This window comes from Lagopus leucura, unplaced genomic scaffold, assembly GCF_019238085.1.
Source record: "Lagopus leucura isolate 7727_CA_CO unplaced genomic scaffold, USGS_WTPT01 36950-0_obj-0_obj, whole genome shotgun sequence".
In the NCBI taxonomy this organism is placed as follows: domain Eukaryota; kingdom Metazoa; phylum Chordata; class Aves; order Galliformes; family Phasianidae; genus Lagopus; species Lagopus leucura.
This window is the reverse complement of record NW_024964929.1, coordinates 1-10,233: the sequence shown is the minus strand read 5'-3', so window position 1 is coordinate 10,233 and position 10,233 is coordinate 1. Positions and strand designations below refer to the sequence as shown.

Below are 10,233 nucleotides of genomic sequence, written 5' to 3'. Positions count from 1 at the left end.
GGGGGAAAGTAGAAGGATGGAGGTGCTCTTCTACACTCCTGCAAAGAAGTTGATGACTCTCACACTGAAGCCATTGACAGCCCAGAGCAGGCAGGATGATGAACAAAGCACAAACGTGGCATGAACAGCATAGGGCTGAACAGAGAAGATCCAGCACTGCACTGTGTGTGGTCAGGATCGTTGAAATTTCAGGAACTTAGATGTGGGGCGTAGGAGAAAATAACAAAGCCCTGTTTCTCTGCTTTTTTTTTAATTATTTTTATTTATTTATTTATTTATTTATTAATATAACTCCTTTGTGAAGATCTCAGCTGTTTCAAGAGGAAGAGAGGAAAACCCCAAAGCAGCCCTATGCCTTGTCTCAAACTCAGGCTCCCATCAGTCCCAGCACGTTCCTGTGCCTGCGCACAGACACACACACACAGACACACACACACACACACACACACACACACACACACACACGTCAAGCCAGCTGTTCAGCCTTTGTGCCACCTTCTACTGTCTGCATTTCACACAATTCCCAGCCAGCCGACTGCTTTCTAACTAACTGCTTTGTGGGCGGTCTCAGGCTGTCCTGCCCACTCCAACATCATGCATTTCCTCCTTCCTCAAGGCTTCCTCCTCACACATCAGAGCTTCTAGGTCAGTGCTGTCACCACAGGCAGATCAGCTGAAGAAGATAAGACTTTGCCCATGTTTCCCTACTGGGTTCTTATGGCCTTCCTGGCTCCTACAGGTAAGTAAATTTTGTTCTCCCTTGAGAAATCTCACTGTTTCCTTTGCTGGTGCTCCAACAGTGCGTTCAGTTGTTGGTAATGCTCCATTCCTCAAGGCTTCCTGGGGAGGATGAGCAATGAATGAGGTGAAATTTTCCTCAGGCTCTTACTCAAAAAACTCTGCAGATCTTCACATTTACTTATTTGGTTTTTCTGTCACATTTTAATACTTCAGCCAACGGCAGTGAATCTAGTATTAAAAAAAAAGTATAAACTATTATTAGTAGTATATTTGAATATTTTTCTTTCTCCTGTATGTCTCTTTCAGAGAAATGGGACAGTGTTCCACATGCTGGCATCCCATCTAGTAATTCAAGCATGTGTCTTTGTGTCTCTTTGAACCCATTCCATTCTCACAGTTTTTTTCCTTTTCCAGGCTGGGCTCTTCAGCAAACCCCAGACTCAGTTGTCCGACTGGGAGACTCTCTGACTCTGAACTGTTCGCACAAGGAGAGTGGAGCCTGGACCATGTACTGGTACAAGCTGCCAGTGGGGAAGAACGCCACTTTGAAGCTGGTTGTACGTTCAGTGGAGGGTACCAAGGCAGATTTTGAGGAGGAATTCAAAAGCCGCTTCCAGAGTAGTGGGACTAAGGCGAACTCCTTATCGGTGACGATAGATCATGTCCTACTCAATGACTCGGGCACTTATTTCTGTGCAAAGCAAGATACACTGTGACACGAAGGCTGGAGCAGCGTAGCGCAAACCCTTCTCCATGTGATATTGTTAAACTTGTCAGCATTCACTGAAAAGTAGCCCTGCAGATTGTTTGGATAACGGGAAGAATTGTGCCTTGGTTGAAGTCCTCCAGCAGGATGAGTGCTGGCAGTCGCAATGCCTCCTGTAGCCGGAGGCAGAAGACCTCATTGACAGGCTCTGCTTGATTGAGTGACCGGTAGTAGACACTGATCACAAGGCTTCCTTTGCTGCCTCAGTCTCTGGCATCACCCATAGGCTTTTGACTTGCTCATGACTATACTTTAGGGATAAGCCTTCACATTCTATTCCTTTCATGATGTAGATAGCAGCACTACCTCCCCTCCTTCCTTGTCTGTCCCTTCTGAACAGCTGGTAGCAGCTGAATAGCCACAGTCCAGACATACGAATCATCCCACCAGGTTTCAGTGATGGCAACTATACTGTGGCTTTCTAGTGGCACAACAGACTCCAGCATCTCCTGCTTGTTTCCCAAGCCGTGTGCATTGGTGTAAGAGGCACTTCAGCTGGGCAGCCAGCCTTGTCAAGCCCTTGAAGGATAACTCCTTTATTCCTTTTAAGCATTCCCCTTGATTTTCCCCATTGCCAAACGTCAGGCACGTCCCTTTGCAACGGCTTTTTCCGCGATGATTTACCTTTCTGCTGAAATAAAGGGGGTGAAGGAGGTGGTCATACAGCCTCGCTGCGCATGCTCGAAGAGACGTTAGCATGTATTCATGAGTGCTTGGGAAAGAATGAGTATGTGTGATGTTTCTGGGAAACGTATTGCACCTGTATGTTTTAACGGTTTAAATGTGGAACCTGAACTCCGAGAGCACATGCTTGATTTGTCAAGCTGGCCGGTACAAATGGTGAGCTAAATTAATGTCACTTTCCAACACCACAGCGGAGTTAGAGAGTTTTCTTCCCAGACTTTGATAACAAGCAATAGGTAAAACTTTGGTGTGATATCAGCCTGAGCAAAGCACAGTACTTCACGGGCTTCCATATGGGAAATCCCATTCCATCCAGAGCCAGTGCAAGCACAGAAAGGGAACAACTTTGTAAGCTACCTTTTCATGGTAGGGTCTACCAGTGAAATGAATGATGTTCCAACAGGTAAGAAGGGAGAGCCCATAAGAACATTTCAACAATTTTGATATCAAGTCTTGAATATCAAATCCAGAAAGTGGAATTTCTTCTTTGCCACAAGAGGCATTGAGACATGGAGTAGATAGTGGCAGAGGACAGGGTCTGTTTCCAAACAACTCTTCTCAACACGCCCAGCCCTCCTAGTCAAGGATGCGCTCTGTGTACAGACAGAAACATGTATTTTCCCCCATCTTCCTCGTCCTCTTCACTCTCCTCCAACATTTTCATCCCTCTGATAACATATGAAAGCGGGTGGATATTTCTGAACCTTCTAAGAGGGGAGTGTGCTCTGTTTTTATGACTTTTTTGTTGTCAGTATCCCACATCATAACATCATGCAAAGCACTGGGAGTTACAGAGTTAATGTTCCAGTTCCGTGGACCACTGTTTCTGGGTGCTTGGTTCTCAGAGGGGGAGACAAGGAGGCAAATTCGCCAGAGGACTTTGCACCCAGAGGAAGGGAGGTGGAGCTCCTGGGAGCCTCTCTTTCTTTGGTCGCTGCAGAGAAGCGTGTGCTGCCTTGCTGCTTTTTGCCTGCAGCTTTAGAGTAAGGTCTTCATTTTGGACACTGTCTCTCTCTCATTTTGTTTGATTTGTTGGCCTCTATTCCAATTGGATTGTGTTCTGTTCTGTTATCTTGCATTCTGATGTCATATTTAGTAAACTAATGTTCCTCCTCAGATCGTTGCTGCTGCTCTGTTGTTATACCCATCTTCTTACCCTTTTCCCTCTGCCAGGGCGCGGGTCCATGGATCCCCTACCTCATTAGTCATGAGATCGGGCCAGGCTGGCCCATGAACCACTGACACTCTTTTTCTCTTTCCTTCTTTTCTGGGCCTGTGGGCCTGCTGTGGACACAGACAGATCTAGATAATTCCGTGAAGGGAGAAACATGTCCTTGCTTAGAAAGAAGGGGCTACTGTCTGTGTTTAATCAACAGAAATGTAAAATACTTTGATCAAGCAGAGTGTCTTGGTCTGATAATTCAAAACCGATTGTTCCTCATGGAGGAACTTTCCAGCACCTGGGCCCAAATTAGAAGAAATATCTCTCTTACGTGTGTGGGAATTGGCTCATTGCACATCAGGTAACAAATTTGCTTTTTGGCTGATAATACCAGGCAAGGCTATGTAAGTCTCCACTCACACTGGCCATGGAGGGAAAACCTGCGACTGCCAGCAGCTCCATGGTAGGAACTCTGCCTCCTGGTACAAACAGACTGAAGGCAAGCATGATTTTTCCGGAAAGAAAGCAAGCCATGAAGGAAGATGCTGAGAAGGAATTCAACATGGACTTTCACAGCAGTGGGATACCATGCTATGATCCTGTTTGTATGTTGTACTTTTTCCTGGCTCAGGCACCTATTGCTTATCTAAGAGCAATAAATCCTCAATAAATCATCTGAAAGAGCTAAGCAAAAACCTCTCCATTTGAAAACGGCTTTTGTTCCTTTGTGCCCCACTTTTCTCCTCTCCTTTTCTTCATCTGATTTTTCTCTCATTTTTTCCTTTTCTCCATTTCCTTTTCCCCCAAGGAGACAGCTGCACAGCCCATGGGCAACTTTGGCACTTTATTCATGGACTCTCTCAAGGCTGACTGGGGCAGCAGGAATTTAAAACCAAAGCTCAGGAGCATCTCTGTTCTTTTGACTGTTCCAGGAAAACTCAGAAAGCCCAGCATGTCCAACGAGCAAAATGCTATGGAGAGAAGCCCCAGCAATTTGATAAAATAGCCTTGGTAGGTCACAGTACTGGTACAATAAGAGAACAAGCCCTAGCAAGAGCTTGCCTTCGTTCCCCAGGTAGAGCTTCCAGTGATTTTGCAGTAGGAAATGTTCAGTGCTATGACTGTGGGTTGGGGGTGATTGGGAGTGTTTGTTTTGCTGGCAGCTGTTTTCTGTAATACAAGTATGTTGCCTCTGTAGTTCACCACACTCTTTCAGCTGTTCTACGTGGATGCGTAGCATTGACTTTATGATTATAAAGGGAAAATATCTTCTACTCCAAAATGCTTGTGCATAACTGACTGAAGGACTCCTGAAGTTGAGGCTAAAAATTGTCCCAAGCTTCTTCTAGTTGAGATACACTACAAACATTAGGTAGGTTGATAGACAGTGATATTGGTTGTCTGTGTTCCCCATGTGATAACCCATGGAAGTAATGTGAGGAACTCTGCACAAAGATGGGCTGCCTGAAAATGTTTATTTTTTGTGAAGGTTTGTACATCCAGTTGCAAGGCAGAAGGAAATGAAGGGGAGGAAAAGCAGGTCACGTAAAATGAGCGTCTCAATAGGAAGACATAGTTGATTCAATCCAGGAAACGTAATTGCAAACCTTAGTGTAAACGCCGGGATAACCTCTTTGTGCACATCCATAACCCCAGGAAACAATACCCTGCAGCTGACCATTGCAGACTACTGGGCCACCGGAATCCCCCTGTGCAGATAAAGATACAGATGCTCAGCAAATGCTATCGGCATCAGCAATAAGCCATATTTCCCAGAAATGACTGAGATTCGAGAGAGAGACTTTTTCTCACAAAGACAATTTCTGCTTACAGTTCTACACCTGATGCTAACATGCCGTACTTTTAAAGCATCACAGACAGCGGTAAGTTACTTAGTTTTCATGGCTGCCGTTCTTGGCAGATGCTCATGAAACTCTTCTTGCTCATGATTCTGCAAAGCTTTTCCACAGAATCAGGCAAATGCAGCAAGCAGAGCAATTGCCAGGTGTGTTCATTTTCCAAATTTCCTGGATATTGGTACAGTGATGTCTTATTCTCATCAAGTCCGATCCTAACATGTGCATCCTAGGCTACAGCCTCTGTGATTATTGCTTATTCTCCGGTGCAGCACTTCTCCATTTTCAGTAGCCCAAAGTGCAAGAGCTAGCACCCTCTGCACGTGGAGAATTGGGGCAGAGGCATTCCATATCTTAAATAAATAAGGATAAATAGAGATCAACTGAGTGGAAAAATTGCCAACTGTATGGAAATTGTTGAGTCATGGCCCGAATCACTGACTGAGCACCTGGGGAAAGGACCCGGTCAGCCCTGGAAGCACAAGTGAAGGCAATTCAGCTGTGCAACTGCAAGGGATGGAGCCTGGCTGCACCTCTCTTAGACCTTATTTAAGGGCTGACTGCCACTGGGAAGGGTCTCTTCCTGGAGATCCCTCCTTGGTGGAGCTTTCCCCTGCCAACGTAGACTCTTCTGACGTGGGTGAGCACTCTTTTTCCCTTGCTTCATAGCAGTTCTCAATTGTGCCTGTTCTTTCATCATCACATCTGTCCCTTTGTATTGAGCTGTCCAAGTGCCATAGCAATTCAATAAGCGACCTCTACACTAAGCCTTCATCGCTAGTTAAAAAAACGGTTTCAAACATGCCATTGAGTATTTCTCACATGATACCATCCTCTATTAGGAGAAGACAGGAAAGGTGCAGATTGGAGAGGCAGCTGTTTTACCTGGCAGGAATCTTTCCCTCCATTCAGGTATCCAACACACATCATGTTACTAGTAATTTCACCAGGGTAAGCACTGCTGCACTGGCTTGAGGAGAGTATAGGGGCTTCCAGACACTGCAAGACATCTGGATACAGAGCTACAAGAAAACAGAGAGAAATTATTGATGGCGTATCTGATTTAATTTCAGAGCCTGGGAAAAACTCCTTTCTTAACAGAAAAGTCATTGCCGGACACCCTGTTTTAGCAGTCCTCGTTTTTCTTCTGTGCTGAAATTCCATTTGTTTAGATGAAACAGATCCTACTCGCGGGCCCTCTGTTCTACCCTGCATCGAAAAGTCCTCAGCTGGCAGATTTAGAACAAAGAACTGCTCTGACACGGTGAAGAAATCTTGGGTCTCAGGCAAAGTACCTTCTGCTCTGGTGCAGGTTTGTTTTGGTCAGAGAATTAGGGACTGGTCTCCACCTACGCTTCTGACCACTGGTGGAAAAGAGTGGACATCTTAGTGAAGGGCACTTGAATGACTTCAATGATTCCATCTTCACAAAACAGAACAAGATTAAAAATCTTGAAGTCTTGCCATCAGAGCAGCTAACTGATTGCTGTCCTACATGGACTGATCATTCAAAATCGTTCTCCGAAACGGCTGCTTGCTGTGCAGCACTTCTCTGTTCTTTACCCTGTACTGTTTGGACTTAACTGTGAGATCTTAGACCATCTCCAGGGTGCTCAGGACGCTGTACATTCCCACCCAGCACTTACTGCCACTGCTGAGTGTGTTGCCCCATCCAGAGATCAGGCATGTTGTTCCAGCAGACGGACAGCTGGTAGGCAGAGCAACTGTGCTGACATAGGAGTTGAGTGTGGCTGCTTTGGACAGTTTGATGAGCATGATATCGTTGTTCAGTGTGTAGGAATTGTAGCCAGAGTGGCGGATGATTTTAGATGCACTGATGGTCTGCTCGCTGCCGTCTGTGCTTGCCAGGTTGTATTCCCCAAGCTTCACTTGAATGGAACTGGAAAAAGGAAGGAATGTCACTTACTTTACTGCCACTGACATCGCGGTTGTGAGAAAGCTGCCTATCGCTGTGGGTCTTAACAGTATTTTCATGCTGGGTTCTTTTCTTGTCCTGCAACAAATTCTCGGGATCTATGCTAAGATCTTATTTCCAGTGCTGGTGGTGAATTTATGAGGGATTGTGTAGCGGCCAGTACAAACATCCTGGAAGACAAACTGCTACCAGCATGAGATCATTCCTCTTCCTATTCTACTGCAATTCAGCTTTAACAAATTAATGCCGCTTCTAGGAGACCGCGCACATTACTTGCTGGATTACCGTGTTGTCATTTCAGAAGGTACTCTGCATTCAGAAAAGCATTGGCAGAAGGGGACAACCACTCGTACTGCGTCAGCCCACCTTTCTGAATGACCCACTCATTCCTCAGTTGTCTTCTGTGAGAACCGAGTTATTTAGATGTTTGGATCTCATAGCTGTACATTCCTGTTAAAAGTGAACTGGAGAAAAGAGGTAGATTATGGAATATATATTTTTCCACTCACGACTTGTAGCAGTGAGCAGCTGACAGCACCCATTGGCTGCTGATGAGAGAACCTCCACAGAAGTGATATCCAGAATTCAGAGACACCTGGTAGGGTGCCGCGCTCCTTCCACAGGTGTAGCCTCCCACAATCTTGTCATCATCCCCATCGCTGACGGGGAGGGCGACTGCAAAATAAGAGATAGCATGCGTTAACATCTGGCATAAGGAACTCTGTGGCCCTATGACTGAGCGAAACATCTTGCAGGTGGGTTCTGATTCTAAACAAAAGCACGCAACAGCAGTTATGGCCAACTCCAACACGCATTTGTTGGCTTCTCCCTAAAATAAGCTGATTGAATTTAGATTGGCAGCCCGTCTATTTGCGTCTAAAGCCCTGGATGCTATTTCTCAGGCTGAACTTCATAGTATAGAAACGTTCTTATTGGATAAGATAAAAGGTTTGTCTGTCCCAAGATCTTGTCTGTAGAAGCAGACAATGAAAGTACAACACAAGACTGCAGTGGTATTTCCTTACAGCTCTCTCCCGTAATCAGAGAATTTGCAGTAGCTTCAGGACTTCCTGGTCAGAGGTACTTTGTAATGCATCTTCAGTGGAAGAGTCGTGAATTTATACAACGTATACAGTCGTTTTTGTTTCTGTTTTTAACCTATGTAAGCACTTTAGTGTTCCCAGGTCAGGAGCCATGATGGCATGCATGTCTTGTGAAAGAAGTTATTCTGGATGGACAGTTAGTAGTCAAAAGAGGTAGAAGCATTCTGCCTTAAGCCTTTTGCAAATGTAAACTCGACTTCACTTCCTCGTGACAGACTGTGCTACAAGTTTCCTCAGAAGTAAGTTTCATTTTAAATTACGCAAGTAGAAGTAAAAATGTACTCACCAGCCACACCAACAAAGGTGACAAACAGTAAGTATTTCATGATCGTGACACAGCCTCGATCCCAGACTGGTGGACTGGCAACGGGAGCTGCTAGAAATACAGTTTCTGAAATGGCTTATCTTCAACCCAAGGTTTTGTCCAGGGGAAAAAAAACAGTGGAAAACTTGAAGATCCAAATGTAGGCATTAGAAGGTACTGATAGTAATTACAAATAACTGTTAATCATAAGCCTTTCATAAGATATAGAGTTCTGTTTAATTATTTCAAAGAAAAACTTTCCAAACAAAGAAACGTTTGCGTTTTGGAAGACGAGTGTTTCCTTGCAGCAAGTGCTCACAGTAACCCTTTGAGATCTCTCTGCTGGTGTCATTTGTAGGAAAGCAGGCTTTATTGTACGTAGTGGATTGAAAGATACCTTACATACACTAAAAAATACATCATTTCTGTCCATTTCTTAAGTTGATTTGAAAACTCCTTTTCTTCAGCAGTATGCTTCTTTCTATCTGTAGGATAATGTTTATTCAAATAAAATATTCCCAAGAAATCTCAAAAACAGACTATAAGAAACCACTCTACGTGGCCCTCCATCTCCTCAGATAGTTTCTTTGAATGTGGAATGCTCTCAATTGCTATTTGAAAGCACTTCACTCATTTAATCTAAACGATCGTGTCAATCTAACAAATACTTATGGGTGTGTTTTTTGTTGTTTTTCTGGTGTTTTTTTTTTTTTTTTTTTTTTTTAAGAATAAATATATTCTTATATAAAACGTTAAAGTTAATGATTAAAACGCTGAGTGTTTTAAGTCTTAATGTGTTTGACAAAAATCTGTTTTCCAAGGAGCTTTCAAATTCATCATGTCAGCTTCCAAAAGATAATCTCAAAAGATTGTTAACAGAAGTGAAGTTATGATGCTGAAATGGAAAAGAGACAAAATTTGAATCTTTTTTCTGCTCCATTTCATGATCAAACTTCTGAGAGACACGGAGGGTTGGTGCACAGAGGTCCTCCAAAGATAGACATTTTCCTTGTTGTTACAGGCAAGATCAGGGAATCCTCCAGCATTGCTATAAATGTCCTGGGGTTTAAACAGTGATTAGTACAATGCTTTAATACAGGGATAATTTAAATTGAGAAACAAAACAAGAGATCTTGTGTGGAAAAGAAGAAGACATGTAGCGGTAATAATAATATGAAAGGCAGAAATTGCTGAAGCTGTAAAATTCCATCGTGTGTAAGGAAAGCAAAAGCATCTCACACTTTCCAATAGTATCAAATTTATTCCACCGTAAATATTAAATTTATTCTTAAAAACAAACAAACAAACAAACAAAAAACTATGGGGATAGAGAGAGGCTGTTGTCAAAAGTTTTTCCTCCAACAGTACAGAGAGGAGTGAACTGAAGAAGATGAAAGAAAATAAATCGATATGCTACAGATTAGACTCAAACTGCAGAAATATGAGCGTTACAGAAACAGCACAAATAGCCTCCTATTGGATATCCTTATTTACATGGATTGTAATGTTTGTGTAATGCAGGCTTCTTTTATATCCATATCTGGGGAAATCCAGTTGTATGGGGTCAGAGCAGGGGCAGCTCATAAAAACCTGTCTTTAGCGTAACAACAGAATGGTACACAGGTTGAGCAGAAGGAAGGTTCATGATTGGAGTGTGTGCACTCTAACATTCAGACAAATT

At 43.6% G+C, this 10,233-nt stretch overlaps 1 protein-coding gene and 1 gene segment (V, D, J or C); one reads left to right on the top strand and one right to left on the bottom strand.

Moving 5' to 3' along the window:
• The first annotated feature begins 541 nt into the window (after window positions 1-541).
• Window positions 542-2,721, top strand: LOC122191912. The segment is given in 2 exon segments: window positions 542-739; window positions 1,156-2,721. Coding segments are annotated over 2 exon segments (345 nt in total).
• A 2,088-nt stretch (window positions 2,722-4,809) lies between these two features.
• On the bottom strand, window positions 4,810-8,625 carry LOC122191910 (trypsin I-P1). Its single transcript, XM_042892317.1, has 5 exons — window positions 8,535-8,625; window positions 7,655-7,820; window positions 6,856-7,109; window positions 6,095-6,231; window positions 4,810-5,062 (listed from the first exon to the last, which is right to left on the bottom strand). The coding sequence occupies exons 1-5, from the start codon at window positions 8,572-8,574 to the stop codon at window positions 4,913-4,915; spliced, it is 747 nt and encodes a 248-aa protein (XP_042748251.1). The 5' UTR covers window positions 8,575-8,625; the 3' UTR covers window positions 4,810-4,912.
• Between the last annotated feature and the right edge of the window lie 1,608 nt (window positions 8,626-10,233).